The sequence below is a fragment of the Tachyglossus aculeatus genome, chromosome 7 (assembly GCF_015852505.1).
Source record: "Tachyglossus aculeatus isolate mTacAcu1 chromosome 7, mTacAcu1.pri, whole genome shotgun sequence".
In the NCBI taxonomy this organism is placed as follows: domain Eukaryota; kingdom Metazoa; phylum Chordata; class Mammalia; order Monotremata; family Tachyglossidae; genus Tachyglossus; species Tachyglossus aculeatus.
In genome coordinates, this window is record NC_052072.1 from 37,854,756 (window position 1) to 37,880,606 (window position 25,851).

A 25,851-nucleotide genomic window follows, 5' to 3' on the forward strand; every position below is an offset into this window, starting at 1 on the left:
GTCTGTGCATTCGAGTCATTGTGCAGCGTGGCCATCTCTCCATGTTAATCCATTGTGTCGGAGCTAACGCATCGCTTCCTCTAGTGAAATAATCGAAGCTTTTTACTCGTCCTGATTCATTGTTGGGGGCGGCGGGGTGGGGGGGTGGGGGGGTTGTCCATGAAATGCAGAGCTTCTGTTGCTCTGTTGGTTTCTCTCCTCCCGTCAAATCATACCCGTGCGTATTAAAGGTATGGAAACCCATTCCAGTATGCGAAGTCGAAGGCCGAATTCAGGATGCGGTCTAAGAGCTTGTTTTATTATCATGTTTTCTGTGGAACTGATTTGCTAAATGGTATGAGGTCTAACCACTAGTTGGCTTCTCTTTAAAATAGTTAAAAGCAATGACAGTGGAATGCAGCCTAGTGCCGATGACGGCAGAGAGCCTCTACCCTCCGTGGTTTCGGCCAATAGTTTGTGCGAACCAGGTGAGCTTCTGTTCAAATCGAGACGGCCTTTAAATTTTGGCACGGGCCAAGTCAGTCAGTCTAGTGATCCATGGTATTTATTGAGTGTTTACTGTGTGCAGAACACTGTGCTAAGCGCTTGGGAGAATACAGTAGAACAGAGTGAGTAGACACGTTCGCCACCCAAACGATTCGCCGAGGATATTTCCCTCTAGAAATCAGTTCAGACTCTGTCGGGAACTTGGCGAGGTAGAAGACTTCGTGTTTGAGGTGTGTCGAGACTCTGGTTAGACACTGAAGCAAAATGCCAACGGGGAGAAATTCCCAACGGAAGAGGGAGAGTGTAAAGCTTCCCATCGGACAAGACTCAAATTAATCAGAGCAGAGGGGGCCCTTTGTGTCTCTTAACAGACCTCAAATAACAGTTGGTCAGCTTATGGGGAAGTTCTCTCCCTATTTGCGCTTGGGGTTAAAAACAGATGAGCACAGGGGCATTCAATTTCATCATCTGCTGCAGAAAGAGAAATGCAGGGATTCTTGCGCTGTTTCTCATCCCCATTCCCTTGGGCTAGCTTTTCTTTCAAGGAGGGTATCAAGAGATTGGTGAGGAAAGGTCGAGACCAGATGGGGTTTTCTTCCTTTCCTCCTCTCCCGCTTGGTCCCCGGCCCCTCTGTCTCTATTGCCTTGGCTTGGGACGTGTCAGCGGCATTGTGTGAACCATAACCCACGTGGGAGGATCCAGGTGGGCTCCAGCCCAACTTGGTGGTTTAGGCCCTGGGGAAACAGGGACAACTCTTTTAGTGATTCCACGTAGCTCAGTACCACCGTGAAATAGAGGAATTAGAGGGAAAGGAAGAGTCACTGTAGGGAGAATGGTGGAGCTTGCTGAGCGTAATGGACGGCTGGCAAACCAGTAGTAGCAGTCTTAATCTGGCCTCCGTTTGCCACCTGCGGTCAGCAGCACTGCTAGCATTGTTGGACCAGTCTTTTGTTCTTGGGGCGAGGGTGGGGGATGAGGGGGAAGACTTAAGGAAAAAAGCTTACGGACAAATCACCCCTCTAGTTTTTGAGGCGAGCATGAAAAATTCCCACATCATTCATTTAACACAACCCCCTCTTTCGCTCCAAGCCCGACTAATATTTCGAGAAAGTGTAAAGGCGTTGTTTCAGTCTACTAATATGCTTCAACTCTGACCCCGTGATGAAGCATATACTTGGCTTCATTGACGGTTGTTCTTTTCAGAGGCAGAAAGACGGGATGCTTCTGTATTTCTTGATTCTAAATATGTTCACCCAGGACTACGACTGTATCGGGCGGCGTTTGAAAAAAATCTTCCCGTTATGGCAGAGGCTTTGGCTCACGGAGCAGATGTGAACTGGGCGAATCCCGAAGAGAACAAAGCAACATCACTTATTCAGGCTGTTTTAGGGGTAAGGAGTTGTTCTCATACTCATTAAGCTTTGCTCGGGGCCGGGGCAAGAAATAAAGCATCTCCTGATTTCATGTTTGGATTGGATTGGGTACAGTTTTGGGTCTCCAAAACTGGAAAAGGGGAAGCAGCTGTTCAAGATATAGTAGTGAGCTGGGAGGGTATTTAAGGATGGATTTAATTATGTTGAATTTCCTTAAAATGAACCTCATGCAACACAATTAATGAATGTCCCTTCCCATTTCTCAAGCCTGTAATCGTGACAGTATTCGTGACTGCTCTCTTTCCATCTTCGGAATTCAGTCATTTACCCAATCCTGATGTGTTTCCCACCAAAACATTTCCATGATCTGTCCCTTCTCTTTTTTAGTGGAATTTAAGCACTTACTCTGTGCCAGGCACTGTTCTATGCCCGCACGGGGCTCAAAGTTAACTGAGGCACAGAGAAGTTAGGTTCCTTGCTTAAGGTCATGCACACAGCAGACAAGTGGCAGAGCTAGGATTAGAACCCAGGTCCTTCTGATTCCCAGGCCTGTGTTATAACCACTGTGCCACTCTAGGCCTTCTCTGTAAAAGCGGTCAACATGCCATATCCCAGCTGGGTTTCTGCATCAGCCTTTGTACGACTCTTCCTGCTTCTTCCCACTGGACTGTACTTTGCTTCGTTGATCATTTTTCTAAAACCTCTTTTTGATCATTCCTCCTCACACCAAAGCACATACATCTAAGCATTGTATTTAAGGCACTCCGTCACATCTCTCCAGCATACTTATTTACTCTCTTCTCCCATCACACCCCAACTCACACTCTTCATTCCTCTCAACCTGACATAATCACTGTGTCTTGTTCTCATCTCTCCAACCCCCTCTCTCCTTGCTCACATCCTTCCTCCTGCTTAGGAGTTCCTCCCCCTTTCACACCCAACAGAGTCAGTCAGTTGTATTTACTAAGTGTTTGCTGTGTGCAGAGCATTGTATTTAGTGCTGGGGAGAGTCTAGTACAACGATATAACAGGTACATTCTCTGCCTATAAGGCACTTACAGCAAGAGCGGGAGACAGAGATTAATATAAACAAATAGAGCACAGTTCTCAACACCGTCCAAGCCTTTCAGAAATCACTTTTTCTCCAGGAGACCTTCCCTGAAAAATTTCTAATCCCACCTTATATCCTTTCAGGGGCTGCCTTAGCACTTCTGGGCTTAAGCATTTAAGTATGTGCGACAACCCATAGCACATAAATACTCTTTTACTCAAGCTTTACACATGTAAAAAAATCAATTGTATTTCTTAAATGCACGTACACATCTCATGTGTTTTAGTTTCTGTGGGCTCCTTGAGGGCAGGGACCAAGTTTGCTAGAAGTAGTGATGGCAGTTTTTAAGCACTTACTGTGTGCAAAGCCCTGTACTAAGAACTGGGGAAAAGGGTACGCGGGTGAAAATTGGTCCCTAGCTCTCGAGGCACAGAATCTACAGAGGGTGGAGGGGGTTAAATACAGTCACTAATTATCTTTTACTCTCCCAAGAGCTCGACTGTAAGTTAGGTGTGGGTGGAGAATGTCTGCTATATTGTTATATTGTACTCTCCCAAGTGCTTAATACAGTGTTCTGCATGCGTAAGCCCTCAATAGGTATGATTGATTGATTACAAGGGCTTAGTCTGCGTAGAGTAGGTGCTCATTATATACAATTCATTCATTCATTCAATTGTATTTATTGAGCGCTTACTGTGTGCAGAGCACTGTATAAAGCGCTTGGGAAGTACAAGTTTGCAACATACAGAGACGGTCCCTACACAACAGCGGGCTCACAGTCAAGAAGGATTATTAAAAGTGAAATTCCCGGCTTATTTTGCTGTGCCACAGAATGGCGCTCTAAATTCCAAATGATTGCTTGTGACCAAATAATAATAATTCATAATTATGGTATTTAAGCACTTACTATCGGCCAGGCACAGTATTAAGTGCTGAAGAAGAATAAGAGTTTTATCTGCTGATCTTTGCTGGTTCTGGTTCGTATTTGATGTATAAAGTAGCTGGTAAGGCGGCGATGGGCTTTTAAAATCGATTCTTCTGGAACTTGTATATTGATTTCAGGTCCACCAACTGGCTTTTGTCTTGCAGGGTTCTTTGGTTACCTGTGAGTTCCTCCTGCAGAATGGGGCCAGCGTGAACCAAAGAGATGTGAAAGGAAGAGGGCCATTGCACCACGCCACAGTCCTGGGCCACACAGGGTAAATGGGCTTGCAATTATTTTGCTTTAAATTTCACCCCAATCCCATGGCTGTAAAGACCTGCTTGGGTCCCATATTTTGTATCTGAGGCCAACCTGCACCCGCAGACTCTCCGTCTGTGCTCGGCCCAGATCCCAAACCTTGGGCAAGTCACCTCAATTCTCTGGGCCTCAGTTCCCTCATCTGTAAAATGGGGATTGAGACTGCGAGCCCCACTTGGGACAGGGACTGTGTCCAACCCCATTTGCTTGTATCCATCCCAACGCTTAGTATAGCGCCTGGTATAGCACTTAGTATAGCACAGTCCCTTTTAGACTGTGAGCCCACTGTTGGGTAGGGACTGTCTCTATATGTTGCCAATTTGTACTCCCCAAGCGCTTAGTACAGTGCTCTGCACATAGTAAGTGCTCAATAAATGCGATTGATGACGATTGATGATGATGGCACACAGTAAGCGCTTAAAGCCCACAATTATTATTATTATTGTTATTATTATTTCTTCTGCATACCGGACACAGGCTGCATGTGTCGGGGCGCGTGAGACCGAGGCAGCCAGCAAGGCCGATTCGCCCGGATCGCGGTTGAGCCTCTTGTTTTCTAAAGTTTCTACCGGAGAAGTATAAATCAGCACCCCAGTTTGCTGCCTTTTTGTAATAATAATTAGCAATAATAATGATGGTACTTGGAAAGTGCTTACTACGTGGCAAGTAAGTACTGTTTTGGGCGCTGGAATAGCTACACGTTAATCAGGTTGGATGCAGTCCTTGTCCCCCGTAGGGCTCACAGTCTAAGTAGGAGGGATTAGGATTTCTTCCTCATTTTGCAGGTGGTGTAACTGAGGCACAGAGGAATTAACTGACTAGCCCAAGCTCACACAGCAGGCATGTGGCAGAGTGGGATTAGAACCCAGGTCTTCTAATTCCCAGGCCCCCACTAGGCCATGCTGCTCATCTCCTGCTTCCCTCTGCTTTTTGTTTACGTACAGAGGTTGCCAGACAATCTTCACTATGATTTTGCAAATATTTTCTCCCTGCTCTTTCCCGTACCCAGGCCAAGTCTCCTAGTAATTATCTGACCTACCACTTTGCCGAATTTTGAGGGTGCTTGCAGTTAACTGTGGGTGCGCAGGTCTCTACTTAGCTATTGTATTTGACTTAAAACACTCTGTCTTAAGGCTTTTCGCCCTGATGGTAAGCGAGCTTTTCCAGAAATGGTGATGGAACATTTTTGTTTTAAATGGGAGTGCTACAGGAGGTTTATCCACTGTTCTGTGCTCTGCTTTCTTGACTTTGTTGTTTGGAAGCATGTGTGCAACTCCTGCGCTGATTTTGCGAGTTCCAAATCAGATATTGGGTGCAAAGAGTTGATATTTTTCTCCATTTTGGTTACTAAATCCTCATTTAAAAGAACGTTCTGTGGATGATACCAGTAATAATAATAATCGTGGTATTTATTAAGTGCCTACTCTGTGCCAAGCACGTATATACCAAGCATTGGAGTGGATAGAAGATAAACCATATCGGACATAGTCCCCATGCCACAGGGGAGCCTGAGAACAGGCATTCCCCATTTTTCGGAAGCGGAACTTGTGGCACAGAGAAGTTGAAATGATTCGCCCTAGGTCATGAAGCAGACAAGTGGCAGAGCTGGGCTTTGAACTCCCGCGTTCCCGAGGCTGTGCTCTTTTCACTAGGCCAAGCTACTACTCAAATGTCCGTTAGATTGTCTGCTCCACATTTAGGTGTGTTAAAACACATGCTTTCACTCTGCGTTTTGGCTATAACGTTGTGAGGGAATTAGACATTGTTCACCCAACAACGCTACAGTTTGGCTACAGAGTACGGCACATAGGAGTGGGTGAGTACTACAGTCTGGGTTTTGCAAGAGCAACCCCAAAGGTTATTGGAGAACGACGTGTACCAAGTTTAAGAGGCTGAATGGCGATTCAGAAGTCCACATCCTGTACTACCGAAGTGATTGATTATGATGAACAGTAAAAGTAGTTGCTGTGGACAACTTTTCGAATCTTGAATTTTTAAAAGGCGCGTTTTCTTACCGAGAAGCGGGGTTTAGAAATTCCTTAGTTTGAGATCTTCACCCGTTTAGTCTAGTACTGGAGATTCAGGGAAGTCAAGGAGGCTTCAGCCTCATCCCCATTGCCATCATTCTCATCACTGGGGGCAGGGAATTTGTCAACCATCTCTGTTGTATTATTCTCTCCCAAATGTTTGTGCTTAGAACAGTGCTTGGGACATAGTAAGCACTTAAATACCATAGTTATTATTGTTATTCTGCTCACAGTAAGCGCTCAGTAAATATGATTGTTTGACCCTCCCCACTGTTATCACCATCAGCATCAGCAGTCACTGAATAGGCCTTCAAACATACTCAAGCCTCCCATATTCTGAAAAATACAAAAACACCTCTCAGGTCCTTCACCCAGAATGTCTCTCCATCTTGTTTTTTTCCTGTATTCCTTGTACGGGCTTTTTATTGCCACTGCCGTCAGGGCTTCCCTGCCAGTTCTTTCCTTGACATCTTTGAGTCAGGACATTGTTTCTTCACTTGGTGGGGATCGTTTTCTAGTGACTGTCTTTGGGCTTCTTCCTAACCTGTGAACCGTACAAAACCTTCTTGACCTCTTTTCAGTCAGTTCTTAGAAGTGTTTATTGAGCACCGACTTTGTCCATTGAACCGTACTAAGGTTTTTGGGAGAGTTCAGTGCTTGTGAGGAGCTTACAAGTCGTCGTGGGGAGGCAGACAGAAAATAATTTAGAGATAGAAGGCAAAAGAGAATGGAAAGGTGTTTAAGAGAGTGTGATTTGGTACGTACAAAAGCGCTAAAGGTGGATAAAGACTGGGTTGGTTCCAAAGAGCTGCAATGGTATTTGGGGTGGGCACATCAGGGGAGAGAAGGAAAATTAATGTTGGAGGGGGGGAACCCCTGGAGGGGTAGGAATTTTGGCAGTACTCTGAAGATGAAGGACTCTCGCCCTTTTTTAAGTGGTATTTGTTAAGCGCTTACTATGTGCCAACCACTGTTCTAAGCGCTGGGGTAAATACAAGGTAATCAGGTCATCCCTCATGAGGCTCACAGTCTTAATCCCCATTTTACAGATGAGGTATCTGAGGCACAGAGAAGCTAAGTGACTTGCCCAAAGTCACACAGCTGATAAGCAGTGGAGCCGGGATTAGAACTCACCACCTCTGACTCCCAAGCCCGGGCTCTTTCCACTAAGCCACATTGCTTCTCCGCTTGATAAGTGATTACTCCATGTCAAGCACCTTTCTAGGGACTGGGGTCCTCTAGGACTGTAAGCTTGTGGTGGGCAGGGAATGTGGTTGTTGTTATATTGTATTCTCCCAAGCGCTTAGTACAGTGCTCAATAAATACGATCGAATGAGTGAGTGAATACAAGCTAAGGAGATCGGGCACGGTCCCTGTCCCAAGTGGGACCCCCAGTCCAATTAGGATGGAGACAATTTATTCCTTTCTTTAGAGACCCTCATTGCCTTGATTTCAAGGACATGGTTCTACCCTAAAGGTACCTATTGAATGTCCTTGTCTACCCATCTGCAAAGTATTTTTTAAAAGAGGTCAGAACCGCTCTGGTGGAAAAAGTATATTCAAAAGATAGATGGTGATGGTTTAAAATAGAAGCGCTGGAATTTTTTCATGGTTGGAAATTTTTCATTCATTCATTCATTCATTCAGTCGTATTTATTGAGCACTTACTGTGTGCAGAGCACTGTACTAAGCGCTTGGGAAGTTCAAGTTGGCAACATATAGAGACGGTCCCTACCCAACAGCGGGCTTATAGTCTAGAAGGGGGAGACAGAGAACAAAACAAAACATATTAACAAAATAAAATAAATAGAATAAATATGTACAAATAGAGTAATAAATACATACAAGCATATATACATATAAATTCTGCTTCTTTAACAGGCAAGTATGTTTATTCTTGAAACGAGGTGCAAATCAACACGCCACTGATGAGGAGGGCAAGGACCCACTGAGCATAGCGGTCGAAGCTGCCAATGCCGATATCGTAACGCTGTAAGTTGTTTTCTCCCCCTTTCCATTTTTACCCTTGGCATTAGGACTGAATGCGTTCCAGAGGTGTTCTTCCTATCCTCATTTCTCTTCCCTTTTGATTTTACTACATCTCCGACCCTGGTTTTGACTACCCCTGGCTTGCCAAGTCAGTCAGGCCCCGCCATTGGTGACCGAGTTGCCACTTGTTTTTGTGGCTGTCGGATTCCATGGTGTTCTTACTGCCTTCATCCCTCTGCTTCCCGGTCCTCACCAATAGCTCAGGCGTCCACTACTTGCTCTGTGGCTAGACTTTAAGCTCAATATGAACTCGGAATGCATCTCCCAAGCAAGTGGTGCAGTGCTCTGCCCACTGGAAGAGCTCGATAAGTACCACTGACGATGATGATGTCTGTCTTCGAGGGGCAGGAAATACAGAGTGGGGCAATGAGCTGGAGATATGGCGGGGGGTGCAGCGGCTAAAAGATTTCCAACCCTAAACTGGGGTAGAAATGCCAAGGGCTATAGCTGCTTCCCTGGGCCTGGCATCATCCCCCCTCGCTGCCCCACACACTTACCCAAAACATCTTCGCGACATAAGGAGCTCATTGGTGCCCGCTCCAATCCTTTCCCATTGCGTGGATGGGAATAATAATAATGATAGTAATAATAGTAATAATAATAATAATAATAATAATAATAATCTGGTATTATTCATTCATTCAATTGTATTTATTGAGCGCTTACTATGTGCAGAGCACTGTACTAAGCGCTTGGGAAGTACAAGTTGGCAACATATAGAGACGGTCCCTACCCAACAGTGGGCCCACAGTCTAGAAGGGGGTGACAGACAACAAAGCAAAACATATTAACAAATAAAATAGAATAAATATGTGCAAGTAAAATAAATAAATAGAGTAATAAATACGTACAAACATATATACATATATACATATATACAAGTGCTTACTGTATGCCAGGCCCTGTACTAAGCGCTGGGGTGGATACAAGCAAATCGGATTAGACACAGTCCCTCTCCCACGTGGGGCTCAGTCTCGATCCCCATTTTCCAGATGAGGAAACTGAGGCCCAGAGAAGTGAAGTGACTGGTCCAAGGTCACACGGCAGACAAGTAGCGGAGCTGGGATTAGAAACCCCAACCTTCTGACTCCCAAACCCAGGCTCTATCCACTTTGCCACACTGCTTCCCATATTCATTCATTCGTTCAGTCGTATTTATTGAGCGCTTACTGTTTGCAGAGCACCGTACTAAGGGCTTGGGAAGTACAAGTTGGCAACATATAGAGACAGTCCCTACCCAACAACGGGCTCAGTCTAGAAGTTTGTATATAGTTTGTAATAATAATAATAATAATTCTGGTATTTAAGCGCTTACTGTGTGCCAGGCATTGAATGAAAAGGTCCGGGACTACTCACTGTAGTTTATATTAGCTCCTCTGTTCTGGCCTACCCACAGAACATTTTTCTCCCCAGTGACAGTGTTCACCCTATCAGATCCTCAGGGATTAAGCACTAATATAAAATGATGGCATTGCTAAGCCATCAATGGTATTTATTGAGTGCTTACTCTGTGCAGAGCACTGTACTAAGGGCTTGGGAGAGTACAATATTACAGCGCTGCATTGGACCCCAGGGAGTTCCTCTCTTAAGTCTGGCTAATTTACTTTAGTGGTCAGGTTGATTTGCCCTTCGAGGCAATTAAGTTTTATTCTGACCGAGAACCACCAGAGAAGCAACATGGCCTAATGGAAAGAGCACAGGCGTAGGGAGTCACAATCTGGTTTCTAATCTCTGCTTTGTCACTTGTCTGCTGTGTGGCCCTGGGCAAGTCACTTCACTTCTCTGGGCCTCATTGGCCTCCTTTGCAAAATGGGCATTAAAGCTCTGAGCCCCACGTGGAGCACAGACAGTCCAACCTGATTAGCTTGTATCTACCCCGGTTTTTCGTACAATGCCCGGTACATAGTAAGTGCATAACAAATACCATTAAAAACTCCCCTCCCAAAGGATAATCAGTCATATTTATTGATGTGAGCCCACTGTTGGGTAGGGACTGTCTCTATATGTTGCCAATTTGTACTTCCCAAGCGCTTTGTACAGTGCTTTGCACATAGTAAGCGCTCAATAAATACGATTGATGATGATAAGAATATGTACTGTGTTCAGAGCCCTTACTTGTTTTTCATTCATTCATTCAATCATACTTATTGAGCACTTACTGTGTGCAGAGCACTGTACTAAGCCCTTGGGAAGTACAAGTTGGCAACATATAGAGACGGTCCCTACCCAACAGTGGGCTCATAGTCTGATGTCTGTCTCCTGGCCTCTAGACTGTAGCCCGTTGTGAGCAGGGATTGTCTCTCTTTACTGTACTTTCCAAGTGCTTAGTACAGTGCTCTGCTCACAGTAAGCGCTCAATAAATACGATTGAATGAATGAAGACTAAGCGCTTGGGAGGGGACAGTGTGGAGCTGTGGTGAGGGAGGAAAGAATTAGGACCCTTGACTTCAAAAGCACAAAGACTCCCACGGGCCTCCTCCACTCCACGGAGGATGGCTCCTAGAGGATTGCTCCGGCTGAGACGGATCAACTGCCTTGACCGCCTGGCCGTTGTACTTTCCAAGCGCTTAGTACAGTGCTCTGCACGCAGTAAGCGCTCAATAAATAGGGCTGAATGAATTTCCCAGTATTGCAGGGGCAGCCAAGATCATCTTTGGCAGCAGAAAACAAGGCAGTGGGTAATTAATAGGCAACACGGTTAAGCCATGTGCACAAATATTAAGGGTTTGTTTAAGTTCATTAAGCAACAATGACCAGGCCCGGTATTTTCTGCTTTTCTACCATCAGTAGTTCACTGCCGTCTGCGCCGTGGTTTTGTCCAGCCTGACTTAACAATCTCTTTTCCCTCAATCTTAGGTTACGTTTAGCAAGAATGAATGAAGAAATGCGGGAATCCGAAGGACTTTATGGACAGCCAGGTCAATATTCTACTAATAACCATACAGAGATGCAGTATAAGAAATGCATTCAGGAATTTATCAGTTTACAGCTAGACGATTCCTAGTTCGTCCGTCGCACCTAATCAGATCTGGTTCAAAACGTAGTGTTTTTACGATCAGGTGGTCCAATTGAAAAGCCGCGGACTAGTGTACTGAAGAAGGTTTATTCATTTATTAAGGGCCAGGTCTTTTAAAATCAGTAATTATTTTCAGGCCCTTTGACTTGGCTCAACTTAATTTTGGCTGCTGACTCCCCATATCTGCTGTGGGTTGTATTCCATAAACATTCCTTTGAGTGGGTGGGATAAGATGTATTTCTCTCTTTCTCGCTTTCTCTCTCTCTCTCTCTCTCTCTCTGTCTTTCTCTCTCTCAAAAACACACCCATACACAGTAGCGCAGCAAGTGCTTAATGTTTGCAATCTTGTGAATTTAGAAAGTGGTTATAAGACTAGGCACACCCTTTCTATAATTCTGCCTATGTACTCGTGCAAAGGGGTGCTGGGTTAGGAATATAAATTTACTTGGAGAAGGTTTTTATTCAGTTGACCTTTTTATATTTCAGCTACAAAGCAAAAAATGGTGAGGCATGTGAAATAGGCTGTCAGCAAGTGATGTGCCCATGTAGAATCCAGTTAATAGGTAAAACAGTAGGGTGAAAATCTCATCCCATTTTTGGGTTTTGGAAAGCCCGTTACTGTGGTGTATGTTGAAAGCATTCCCCCACTTCCATTCCTTCTTTTATCCGCCCCCCCCGCCACATATTTGGTTATTTTTACTTGAGCTAACTGTGAGTCGGGTGTTTGCTTCAGTTCTGAGTTCTTACCGCTAATGTAAATGTTAAGAACTGGAGAGAGTAACAATTATTCCTCACCAAGAGGTGACTAATTTCTGGTTCTCTAATATCACTGCACTTAAGTTGGTTACAATTTTGTTTAAAAAAACAGTCCGCCTTGGTGATATTGGCATAGTTTTCAGGTATTTATTACCAACAAATTCAGACGTAAAACTTAGAAATTCAGTTAATAGTAGAACTTATTCTTCAAAATAGTTTTAATTCTACATTTATTTAGTCAATTATACGTCCAGGGGCTAAATCTTGGTCTTTACCCTAACAAAAGATATTTACTTTAATGTCGTATGCAGTTCCAAAATTGTTTTTAAGCAAAGTGCTGATTTTTAAGGACATTCTCTTTTAGAGTCCCAATTTTTCAGTATCCTGGATATTTTTTTCGGTTTAACAAGTATTATGGAAAAAAACTCGATAAGAGTGAAAAACGATTTAGTATCCGTCTTATGGAGTTCTGTAGTATAAACGTTCTAAGTGAGTTTCAGCCTTAGTTCTGAATGACCCCCTTTTTGTTTAAAGTTGGATGTGAAATGCAGTTAATTTTTAAATTCAGATGTTCAGTGTTACTCAGGCCACTTTTGAGGCCTCTCTGTTGAAGCACTTTAAAAAACAAAAAACGTTCAAGGGGTAGGACCTGACATTTGTGAAAGTTTGATCTTTACGGCTTTTAAGTTTTTGTTTTTTTTTCATTTTTCTTCCTGAAATTTTTAATTTACCCACTTGGTCAGCCGCTATTTCCCTTGGTGTGTTTGCTGATGACGTTTCCCCCCGCTGACTGATCAGAAGGTCAGTGGTGTTCCTTGTTCCGTGTCGGTGGCAAGCTTGAAGGTACAGGGCCTTCCAGGATCTCCCCTCTCCTGGCGCTCCCAAATCAAAGCCGCTCTTGGGGCTCTTGTTGCTTCCACTGAGGAGCCTTTTGAATTCCTTCCCCCTCTTTTGGATGTGCGGAGACCGAACAGGATAGATTTCATGGAGAGATACGTGGAAAGACATTTAAGGGACCCCGACATTTCCACCGAGGGAGAAATTGGAGAATACTTTGGCTTGTGTGGCGTCATCCGTTTCCCTAAAACCCTCTTACTCCGATTTGCAGTTCAGCAAATAAAAAAGAACATCTAAATGGCCGTCGCGGCCATCCAGTTGAAGAGATTTGCTCCGAACCGTTAGATCGTTTGGCATTTGGAAGGCCTAGTGCTTAAAAAGAGGACATTGGTTTCTTATCCTGTCCGGGGGTCAGCATCGGCCTGCTTGCTGGTACTTTTCTATCCCTTCGTAGAGCTCCGGGGAGCAGTCGGTGGGAGGTGTCCTGGGGCCCGTGGCTGCAGTCTGTCCTCTCCATTCAGCAGGATTCTGGGGGGTCTTTCTTCAGGGGCCCCTGCTAGCCTGCCGCTTTGTCCGCTGTCACTTGCTCTGCGGTACGTGCAGGGAGGGGAGCACATCACAAGACTGATCGACTGTTCCGGCCGGAGGAAGCTTTGCATAACGTAGTTGGGGATTGTTCTGGAGAGGGGCAGCATCTCCCCTAGTGCGGTGGAAGCCAAGGGCAGCATCCCTCTCGCCTCTCAGAAACCAACAGGCCTGCCCCCTAAAGAAGGCGGAGGCAGGGAGGCGACATCATTTATCATCACGCTCACGGCTAAAGTCTCCAAGGAGCTGGGGTTTTACGAATGAGGGCTCCCTGAGAGAGTGGAAGCTTGGCAGATCAGAGTCACAGCTGCATTAGGAGAGGATACAGTGAAGGGTCCTTCCCGCTGTAGCACTCGCAGCTCTGAAATACTTCAGGGATGATGGGTGACTCTCTGAAAATAATAATAATAAGATGTAACGGTGGAATGGGGAGTCCTCACCCCCTCATCTGTCCCTTGCTTTCTCCCCTTCTATTCTGCTTTCCTCTCTTCTTTACTAATTAATAACAACAGCACTTGGGCGCTTACCGTGAGCCAGGCACTAAGCTCTGGGGTAGATAAGACGATAATCAGGTTGGACACAGTCCCTATCCCACATGGGACTCACTGTCGTCATCCCCCACTTTCTTTCTAATTTCCTCACTTTAAGGGGAAAGGAACAATCCCCATTCCACCCCACTCAGGGAGCCTATCGTGGCTGGATGCCGTAGAGGCCAGTACCAGGGCGTTTCAGAGGAACTCATGTTCCTGGGGTTGAGGGAGGGAAATAGGGAGGGAGGGCTCTAGAGTGAGGGGATAGAATGGGGGACATCCCTCCCTCTTCGGTGGGAGAGTCACCGCTCCTTGTCATGTAATCTTGTGGAAGAGTGAGTGTACACAGTCGTCTTTGTCTTCTGGGTAACCAAGGAAAGGGTCTGTAAAATTTGGAGTAATCGTTGGGCTCTGTATAGTAGAACACTAAACACCCAGAATAACTAACAAGTTTCAAAGACAGGTCAGAACGCGTGCTCGATTTATCCCTCACCGGAGGCTGGGTGAAGGGTTAGCGAGTCGAACGTTCTCCTTAACAGAAATTCAGTGGAATGTTTGCATTAGGTCCCTGACCGTGATGAGACTTGTGTCACAAAGCATTAGAAGTTTTAATTGTTCATTGCAAGCATTTACACGTATTCCTCAAAACATTCCAGGGAGTGCATCCTGGGTGTTCGGTTTGCACTTTGGTAAAGCTAGTAGAGGCAGCGCCATGCATACTTTGGGAGCAGTGTTTAAATGGCTAAATTTCGATCCAAGTTTTAATCGTAGCGCTAAAGATGTAATGCATATATTGTAGGTTTGTGCCTCCTCCGGCTTAATTGCAGCACTTGCTTTTTGGACGTGAAACCAATGACTCGTTGAGTAGCGTCTGTGTGAAGGGAACGGTCGGTTGGTTAGAGTGGAGAGATCACGTAACTTCTTTTGTATGGTTCAAATGGTTCTTCCAAAACGTACTTGTATAATGACTACTAGCTGATGTATCTTTGGAAAAACAAACAAAAACAGCTTGTCCTACAAAATATGCATTGCTGGTAGTAGAAGCCATATATGCAGTTGTACTGTTGTTCTACTTGAGTGCTCCCCTTCTGGTGCTAATCGTTAACTATTCCCTCGTAGGAGCTGCTTCCTCTCCTTTTCCCTATTTCTTCTTGAATGTACGATGTGTGCCTTTTAAGTTCCCTTTGGTGTTCAATGGTCAAAGCAGTATTATAGTATTTTTGTATAAACAATATCTGCACTTTATTGCTTGGAAAGTGAAATTCCACACTTTGATTGAAGCAGTGTTTTGAGATAACATTTACTATGTTTACAATAAATATTTTAATTATTTTCATTCAAAATCCAGACATAAGGGGAATTTTCTTTTGAAAAATATTTTGGTATTTGCTTTATTTGGGCTTTTTTGCATTGAGTTCCTCTTCTTCTTTTTCTTTTTTAAATGCCATATACAATGGCAAACCAAAAAAAAGTTCAAAGTATTTTGCAGGTGGTTTTGCAGTAATGAAATTGTGAGGACCCAATGGACGTGAACTGCGTAAAAGTACCAGTTCCTCCGTGAAGTCAATGCCTTTATTCCTTCTGTTTAAAATCATTCAATTACATGGATTAAATATTCATTGCATTCGCCTCTTTTATTAAAGGGTCTTTCCTTCCCTTGACAAATGTCCTTGGGAATATTAGTCCTTATAAATGATATAGGGTAACAATTTAAGGGGGTTTCAGGCAATGATTTAAAAAAATCAAAACTAAACGGAGATTTTAAATGACACGACATACGTAATATATGTGTTCAGATAATTTCATAAATTCATGAAATTTCTCCAGCGTGCTGTCTTCCCTCCTCCACTATTTTGGACGTAATCAGGGAAGAGCCACCATCTAAAAGCGTATTGTGACCAGGAACCGTAGATCCAAAAACATTGCTTTAAACTGGAATGGGGTGGGGGGGAGTGCGAGGGAGAATGAGTGGTAAATCAGAGACAGCTGGGGCAGGGGTTAAGCATTAGAGAAGCCGCATGGCTCAGTGGAAAGAGCCCGGGCTTTGGAGTCAGAGGTCACGGGTTCAAATTCCGGCACCGCCAATTGTCAGCTGTGTGACTTTGGGCAAGTCACTTCACTTCTCTGGGCCTCAGTTACCTCATCTGGAAAATGGGGATTAAGACTGTGAGCCCCCCCCGTGGGACAACCTGATCACCTTGTAACCTCCCCAGAGCTTAGAACAGTGCTTTGCACATAGTAAGTGCTCTATAAATGCCATCATTGTTATTATTATTAGACCCTCCTCAGCCACTCCCACTAGCCTGGGTCCAGAAGACCAGGAATAATATCGCACTTGGCCCACTGCAGCAGTGAAAGCATAAATGATCGACACTGAGTCTCAAGGCAGATGTACTAAAGCCGTGTGTGGCTTGGGAGTTGCAGTTTGACCTTCCCTACACTAAACTTTTGGAACAGTTTTTTAAAGAGCAGCGTGGCTCCGTGGAAAAGAGCCCGGGCTTTGGAGCCAGAGGTCATGGGTTCAAACCCCGGCTCCGCCAACTGTCAGCTGTGTGACTTCGGGCAAGTCACTTCACTTCTCTGTGCCTCAGTTCCCTCATCTGTAAAACGGGGATGAAGAATGTGAGCCCCTCGTGGGACAACCTGATCACCTTGTAACCTCCCCAGCGCTTAGAACAGTGCTTTGCTCATAGTAAGCGCTTAATAAATGCCATCAAAAAAAAAGGAGGTCTTGAAGTGGGCAGGGAACACATCTGCTCACTGTGTGAGCTAATGAACTCTCCCGAGCGCCTAGTTTGGTGCTCTGCACACTGTAAGTGCTCAATAACTATGATTGATAGGTAACCTTGCCCCCCAGCCTCCCTCCCCTCCCCTTCCCTCCAACCTCTGGTGGGTTAAAATTCATTTGGCAGAATTAAAAGCACTGGGGTTTTGTAGTCTAGGCCAACTAATGACGCTTCTGTGATGGAGAAACAGCGTGGCTCAGTGGAAAGAGCCCAGGCTTTGGAGTCAGAGGTCATGGGTTCAAATCCTAGCTCTGCCAACTGTCAGCTGTGTGACTTTGGACAAGGCACTTCACTTCTCTGGGCCTCAGTTACCTCATCTGGAAAATGGGGATTAAGACCGTGAGCCCCCCATGGTACAACCTGATCACCTTGTAGCCTCCCCAGCGCTTAGAACAGTGCTTTACACATAGTAAGGGCTTAACAAATACCATTATTATTATTATTAAGTGAAATAACGCTGAGAAATAACGGTGATGATTGTGAAGTTAGGTACTGGCGAGTTGCTAAGCAGCAAGCTAAGTGATGGGGCAGGTAGGAGACGATCAGGTTGGATGCAGTCTGTTTTATATGGGCACTTCCCAAGCAGTGGACAGGGCCGGCATGTCCTGTGCTCTTTTCACTGGGCTCCGTTGCCTTCGGAAGCATTACATTAACACCCCGGAGTATTTTAAAGCGCTGCTAAGGCAGTAGCCATGTAGGAAGTAATCTTTCCGGACGAGCAGAGTGGATCTGCTTCTCTCCTCCATCAGCTCTGCAGTACTTAGCCAAGCAGACACAATACCTGGGGCCTGCGGGGTCTTTGCCGTGGTATTCTTGCCAAAGGATCTGGCGAAAAAAATTGGTTTTTTGGTCATCAAACATCAAACCCAGCATTTAACAGCCCAGTCATAGGATTCATTCCAACGTGAGAGCGGAGGAGAGCTCTAGATTAGAGGAAGACCGAATCCGAAACTCCAAAGTGTGATCCCAGTCCATTTCTAAAGAAAACACAATGGCTTTTAACAAAGAGCAGAAGTGTTTCAAGGTTTCTTACTAATCATCCGTGAAATCTGACTAAATTCCATTACTTCCTCCTGTTGTCATCAGCAATAACTATTTCTGTCTCTTAACAAAGTTCATATCAAGCTGTTTACCTGTATTGATAAAATTGATTTCATTTGCCAAACCACGTTCAGAAATAATTTGTTCCTCACAAGGGGTTACATGTATTTTTATTTACATTGCTTTAAAACACTTGCATCTTGGCTATTTTCTAATTCTGAACTTTCCTCTGTGGCTGCCTCTGAGGTGCTTTTTTCAGGTATAGTCTTTTTCTTTCAATATTTACTTTTCTAGCATTTGCAAATTTCTTTTTTTCTAAAATGCCACTGTCTGAGAAACGAGCTTTATGAATGTTAACGGATGAATCAGTGATTTATCAACTGTGCATCGTTACATTTAGACTTATTTTCCGATTTTATTTTTACACAGGAGATGAAACTTACCAGGACATTTTTCGTGATTTTTCCCAAATGGCATCTAATAATCCAGAGAAACTAAACCGTTTCCAGCAAGATTCACAGAAATTCTGAGTGTCTTGTAAGAAGGGCCAAGGTTCAGTCGGGCATCCCTGACACTTAAAGCTGAAAATTCGTATATCTTTTGTTTTTAATGTATTCAATATTGCTAAATACGGAATCGTTTAGGTGGAAGTGGAGAAGTGGCAAATGTTGGAGCGGGAAGACAACAGCGGAAGTTTTTTGTGGTCTTTTCTGGGCATTCCTCACTGATTTGGAAAAGAATCTTTTTGGGATGTATTTAAACGTGGTTACTTTGGGCCACGAGGGGCTATTTCGTACGAAGAAAGGGTGTAAGGAAAACTTCTGCACTCATATCTTAGTATTTTTCCAAGTGCTTTAGCTCCCCACATCCTTCACCCCTGCTAACATTCACAGTGTCCCGGAGCCCAAATGTCTCACCCTGATTTCCAGAGGCATCTTGATATTCACTGCTGAGTTTGAGGGAATATGTAGGAAAACGAGGGAAGCCACAAGTCCCTTTTAACACACAGAGGAGGTGATTTCCATTCGGTGGTGTGTTTTTTGCCGCTCCCACCCCCCTCATCGTAGGTCTGTACCCTGACGTGATCGTGTTTAGTTTCCTAGTTTTCCCGCCGAGCTGTTTCGGACAAGAGATTCCACTAAAATACAGGCACGTGAGGCCGGTCGCTGCCGGGCAGTGCTGGTTTGTCCTTCCCAGATTTCCAAGGACACAAAATACTGACGTTCTCATCTTTCCTTTTTTATTCTTTTTTACCACCGAACTCTTGGAACTCACCGTTATGAAAATACCTGAGAGTCATTTGTTGTGGTACACTTCTCTTGGACTCACATAATTGCAAACATCACTTTCAGAGGTGAATTTGATGACTAGAAAATAAAAGTGCAGGCTGGGAATGAATTTGAAGTTTGACTTTTGGAGATTTTTTTTAAAAAATTCTCTAATGAAAGAAAAAAATATATTTCTCTGATTTTGTGTGGGAGAAATCCTTGATGTTCTTCCTTTTTAATAACCTACAGTAAATAATTGCTACCCATAGTATTGCAAAATAAATTTTCCCATTTTTTTATATATTCAGCATGTGTGCTCATGAACACCATATATGTTCATAGAAAGTACAAGTGTATTCACTTCTGCACACTATTTTGACTATATATATATGCATGTGTATATATGTGCACATATATACATGGATAGCCGTCATTTCAATTTTATAAAAATAAAAGACCTTAGTAATGACCTTTTGTTTAGTGCAGAAATCTATGTTTGTGTGCAATTCTTGTTGTTGTATACCTTGACAGAAGTGTAAATTGCTAATCAGCAACCATTTTCAGATTCTTTATGCTTCTGTGGTATAGTCTCATGTCTCTAATACTGCCTTTCTAATTGTCAGTAAGTAGGAATGTACTACAGTGTATAATTTCTGAAGTTTAGCCTTCAAAAAAGAGAATTTGAGAAATCGCTTTGAAGTATACTCTCGATGGTTGGATTATATTCCAAATACTCTAAATTTTCAAAAAGTTATCTCAAAATATCCCCCTTAACCTTAAGAATAAATTACAATCCAAATGAAAAAGACGTAGTAAAATAAAATTCACACCACCAAGCTGTTCCCTGATTTCTGTTTTTTAAAAAAATGCCTAACTTATACAGTGCTTATTATAGTTGTAATCGCTATATTTGTCCTATGCCTATTGCTATAATAGGCATTTTATACTGTAAAAATGTTTGGTAGAAGTTGATTCCTATCGTTATGCTTGGTATTCCTTTAGACTTGAATTACTTCCTAGGCCACGGAAAACATAGCCCACCTATTGTATCTTATTATAAAACAACATGAGTGTGAAGAATGAATGTCGTCACTTAAACAGCTCTTAGCGGAATCATGGGATTTTCCGATTTGAGATATAGTATTCATTTAAGGTCCACTCAGATGAGTAAATTGTCCTTCGAAGCTGACCATGGTGTGAATCTGACTAAAACCTCAAGGGAAGGAAATACCGCATTTGTTTCTAATTTTGAATATCTTCCAAAACCGAGACAAAGACAAAGCCGTTACACTCCAAGATCCCCGTTCTCCGTCATCTTCAGACCCATCCGTGGAAGCCCTTATCGGATTTAAGAAAGACTGAACGGCAACGATTTCCTTTCTGGAGGCAACAGAAGCGCTTTGATTCTGTGTTTCTCCTATTACGCTCCCATCTTCTACTGCTTGGGGATTGAGACCGGTTTGTTAGTCTGAAATTTCCTATCCATTTCACTGTGCCTGAAGCGGATTCTTGAAAATCCTAGTGGGAAATATTTTCAGGGGAAACCAAGCGTTTTAACAACTTGGGGAAAAGCTGTAGTATCTGAACTCCGCAAGTATGGAGCTTTCCGCCTCTTGGGATTCTTGAGAATTCCAGGAATGTACATTGAAATAGCATTCCCATAAAAACTTTGTGTGGCTCGGCAGAAGCAAATCTGGAGCGCACTAGTGAAAGGCAAGTACTAGGTTGATTGGAAATAGCAAGTAGCTTGGCTCTTAAAAGATTTTTCTTGCCACATAAGTGCCAAACTTGCATCGGTTTCTGCTAGTTTCACTTTTGAGATGAGATGAATCTTACAGTAGTGTATTTGAATTTTTATCATACTTTAAACCATTTGGTCCGGGTAAAGATTAAGGGGGTCTCATGATCCAAAAGCAGACAGGACTGGGGCCACTGAGGGGCGAATATTCTTTGCATTGCTTCCCCGGTGACATTTTGCTGTCTTCTTCACTGCCTGACCACACTGTATTTGAAAATGTTAACACCCATCAAATTTAGCCCAAATATACTGGGGAAATATACAGCATACTGAAATATGAAGTGACCTGGTTATACATGAACATAAAAAGGCAACTCCTTTTTACTGCCACTCACCCAGGCTACACGTTAAATGGTGGTAATGGTTCATTACTCTTTTGTAGGTCCTCACTAATTATTTTCAAGTGTTTATTATTACCGTTGGTTGAATGCTCGTCATTTAGCTTCCTCCAGCATTAGCGTTCGACTGACCGATGAAATGAAATCTTTCTTGCCGGAAAAGTGATCGGATCCTACTGACTTGTTTGAGTTCTCAGTCGGACGCATGTTTGGAAGTTGTTTCTGTGCTTCTTGAATGGATTTTGACACCTTCCTTTAATTTTACAGCCTGGACAGTTAGCGATTCATGATATGTATTAAATCATCGTCAAGATGTGGACTTCAACAAATAGCAAAATATTTTATATTTTAAACGATATGGTTCCAGTACATCGTCACTGAAATACTGCTTATGTTTTCATTCAGAACAATCTCCTTTGTTTTGAAACACAAATCATTCCCATAGCACTGCTGCATAGTGAAGATGTGACTCTTTTATGCGCAATACCTTAATTAAGTACATAATGTCCTTACTACATTTGCTTGAATGTTGAAAAATATTTTCAAGTATTTACCTTCAGTCGCTAGCTTGTACTTTAATGATAAAATATCTCCGAGCTGTGGAGAACATGAGAAAGGACATAGAATTTTTTTTTAAAGACATGGCTCTAATACAGGTGTATAAACCCTTTTGCAGTATTCACTAGAATTAAACAGAAGGAAAACTTCAGAACTACAATTTGCACCTCTGGCTTACTTTAAAATCAACCAAAAATGACTGTTTGAATTTCATATCTGCTTGACATGCAACTACATTGTTTGTGTACCTTTCTTTCATTTACAAAAAAACTTACCCTTTTTCGAAGGGATACCCAGGGGCAGAAAGTTTGATGTAAGAAATGTATAAACTTTCCACGGCTTTTGTCTTAGTATATTATTACACTATTTTGTGGATTTTTCCAGTCTTTCCTTTGGAGGGTGGTTGAGTGCTCAGAAAATAAAATAGAAATCCCACTGGATTGTTTTGTTCAAACTGGTTGGTATTCCACATGATAAAAAATGACTAGCGGGAGAGGTGCTGGGAATTCACACCCTTTTCAAGGGTGGATGTAAACGAACCACTTAATATTAAATCTTGAGTTGGTCTACATTCTTTCCTCCATCTAGATCATTCCAGCCTTAAATGCTTATTGCGGCGTTTTACTCCCTGAAGGAATACTGTAAAGTACGTGTAACTAGTTTTCATTTCTTTTATTAGTCCATAGAAGAGAAGAAACTTTGTATCATCTAAAACTTGAATGTAGTTTTCCTGTAGCCCGTCCTTGTAAATGGAAAAAAAAAAATACGTTATCTTTATAGTTACTTTAAAATGTACATTATGTAAGAATTGTAAATATACCTGATTAGAGACTTCATATGCTGCAAAATGGTGGTAATATTGGAGGCAATAAAAAGCTTACCTATGGTGAAGGCCTCCTCTAAGTTATTATTGGAATTTGTGTGCGTGTCTCTCAGCGGTAGCCGTACACTAGTATGCTTGCATTTCATTTCGTACTATTGTATGGGTACTGCCGAGAGAGAGTCAGAAGGACCTCGGTTCATTCATTCACTCATTGTCGTATTTATTGAGCGTATTTATTGAGCGCTTACTATGTGCAGAGCACTGTACTAAGCGCTTTAGTCATATTTAACTATATAAACATATAAATGCATATAAACATATATGTATCTATGTTTGTACATATTTATTACTCTATTTTACTTGTACATATCTGTTCTATTTATTTTATTTTGTTAGTATGTTTGGTTTTGTTCTCTGTCTCCCCCTTTTAGACTGTGAGTCCACTGTTGGGTAGGGACTGTCTCTATATGTTGCCAATTTGTACTTCCCAAGTGCTTAGTACAGTGCTCTGCACATAGTAAGCGCTCAATAAATACGATTGATGATGGTGATGATGATGATGCAGAGCACTGTACTAAGTGCTTGGATAGTACAGTTTGGCAACAGAGAGAGACAATTCCTACCCAGCGGGCTCACAGTCTAAAAAGGGGCGATAGACAACAATCAGTCAATCAATCATATTTACTGAGCGCTTACTGTGTGCAGAGCACTGTACTAAGCGCTTGGGAAGTACAAGTTGGCAACATATAGAGACAGTCCCTACCCAACAGCGGGCTCACAGTCTAAAAGAAGACAAAACAACGAAACAAGACAAGTGGACAGGCCTCAATAGCATAGCTTCTAATCAACAGCTGGTTTTAATCCTGCCTCCACCACTTGTCTGTTGTTTGGACAAGTCACTTCACTTACCTGTGCTTCAGTGGATCAGTGGAAAGAACAGGGGCTTTGGAGTCAGAGGTCATGGGTTCAAATCCTGGCTCCGCCAATTGTCAACTGTGTGACTTGGGGCAAGTCACTTCACTTCTCTGGGCCTCAGTTACCTCATCTGTAAAAGCAATCAATCAATCGTATTTATTGAGCACTTACTGTGTGCAGAGCACTGTACTAAGCGCTTGGGAAGTACAAGTTGGCAACATATAGAGACAGCCCCTACCCAACAGTGGGCTTACAGTCTAGAAGGGGATTAAGACTGTGAGCCCCCAGTGGGACAACCTGATCACCTTGTAACCTCCCCAGCGCTTAGAGCAGTGCTTTGCACATAGTAAGCACTTAATGCCATCATTATTATTATTATTACCCAACTGGTAGTGTTTATTGAGTGCTTACTGTAAGCAGAGCATGGTACTAAGCGCTTGGGAGAGTCACAATATGACAGTTGGTAGACTTGTTCCCTGCCCACAATGAGCTTACAGTGAAGAGTACTGTATGAATAGCTTGAGGGAATACAATAAAGTTAATTAACCATGATCCATGCCCTCGAAGAGCAAGGGGAGAGAATGGATACTAAAAGTTTTAGGGGGAGGGAAAAGTATCCATTTTAAGTGATTTGGTAGTTACGTGATGGGGTATGTAAGACATGAAGATAACTTATGGATGGTCGATTATCCAAATACATAGTTGGAGCTGCAGTGGTTGCTGAAAGGCGGGGAGAACAGAAATTAATCGGGGAAGGCTTCCGAGAGGAGACGTTATTTCAGGAGGGCCTTGAGAAAGCTGTGGTCTGATGAGTGTGAAAAGGCACAGAGAGAACAAGGTTAGCTTGGGAGGAATGAAGAGTGTATATGGGGGGAAAAATGGATAAATTCGGAGGGAAGTGATAAAGCCAACCATCAGGGTTTCTGCTTGATGCAGTCAGTAATGGGTACCTGGTGAAGATTTTGGAAAAATGGGGAATGGTTTTAGAAAACTGAATGGGACAGTAGATAGACCGTTGGTAGAGAGATGGTTCATCCTCTGATTATCCCGTATTTATTTCAGTGTTTAGGCTCGCGGTAAAGTGCTTAATAATAGAGAAGCATTTGTTCATTCATTCAATCGTATTTATTGAGCGCTTACTGTGTGCAGAGCACTGTACTAAGCGCTTGGGAAGTACAAGTTGGCAACATATAGAGATGGTCTCTACCCAACATCATCATCATCATCATCATCAATTGTATTTATTGAGCGCTTACTATGTGCAGAGCACTGTACTAAGCGCTTGGGAAGTACAAATCGGCAACACCTAGAGACAGTCCCTACCCAACAGTGGGCTCACAGTCTAAAAGGGGGAGACAGAGAACAAAACCAAACATACTAACAAAATAAAATAAATAGAAAAGATATGCACAAGTAAAATAAATAAATAAATAAATAGAGTAATAAATATGTACAAACAGTGGGCTCACAGTCTAGAAGGGGGAGACAGACAACAAAACAAAACATTAATAAAATAAAATAAGTAGAAGAAGCTTGGCTTAGCGGAAAGAGCCCGGGCTGGGGAGTCAAAGGTTGTGGGTTCTAATCCCGCCTCTGATTAGATTTTGGGCAAGTCACTTCACTTCTCTGGGCCTCAGTTCCCTCATCTGGAAAATGGGGATTAAGGCTGTGAGCCCTGCGTGGGACATCTCATTACCTTGTATCTACCCCAGCGCCTAGACCAGTGCTTGGCACGTAGTAATTGCTTAGCAAATACTATTATTATTAATAAATGCTATCATTATTATTATCACACATAGCACCAGGGCTGGGGACGTTTTTGAGAATTCATTCTTGCACCTCTATTTTTTACTTCACACTCCCTGAGGGATAGTGCAGTGGAGATAGGGTTTGGCAGGGTGATGGCAATTTTTAAAGTTCCCTGGCTTGATAGCAGGGCATTTATTTGCAGAAAAGCAGCTGAGAACGAGAGACAAACATTTGAAAGGTCCGCGGATGCCCTTGAACGTGAAGGTTTGGGAATAATAATAATGATGGCATTTATGTGCGAAGCACCTGTTCTAAGCGCTGGGGTGGATACAAGGTGATCAGGTTGTCCCACATGGGGCTCACAGCAATGATCCCTTTTCTGGTCTTAAAAGCAACGTATACGAAGGTTTAAGGTATTCAGAATATAATAGTGATGCTGGAATTTAAGTGCTTACTATGTGCAAAGCACTGTTCTAAGCGCTGGGAGGGATACAAGGTGATCAGGTTGTCCCACGTGGGGCTCACAGCAACGATCCCTTTTCAGGTCTTAAAAGCAACGTTTACGAAGGTTTAAGCTATTTCAATCAATCAATCAATCAATTGAGCGCTTACTGTGTGCAGAGC

At 43.1% G+C, this 25,851-nt stretch overlaps 1 protein-coding gene across 6 annotated transcripts in view; it reads left to right on the forward strand.

The window, feature by feature from the left end:
• Positions 1-22,627, forward strand: part of ACAP2 (ArfGAP with coiled-coil, ankyrin repeat and PH domains 2) — a 154,756-nt gene extending 132,129 nt beyond the window's left edge. For 4 of the 6 annotated variants that reach the window (XM_038749263.1, XM_038749266.1, XM_038749264.1 and 1 more), the window contains 6 exons: positions 375-467; positions 1,691-1,878; positions 4,001-4,110; positions 8,060-8,170; positions 11,084-11,145; positions 18,208-22,627. In XM_038749263.1, coding sequence (XP_038605191.1) covers positions 375-467; positions 1,691-1,878; positions 4,001-4,110; positions 8,060-8,170; positions 11,084-11,145; positions 18,208-18,308 — 665 coding nt within the window. In that variant the 3' untranslated portion in view covers positions 18,309-22,627. The remainder of the gene's footprint in view (positions 1-374; positions 468-1,690; positions 1,879-4,000; positions 4,111-8,059; positions 8,171-11,083; positions 11,146-18,207) is intronic. The other 2 variants (XM_038749265.1, XM_038749268.1) reach the window with 2 other exon arrangements.
• The last annotated feature ends 3,224 nt before the right edge of the window (positions 22,628-25,851 follow it).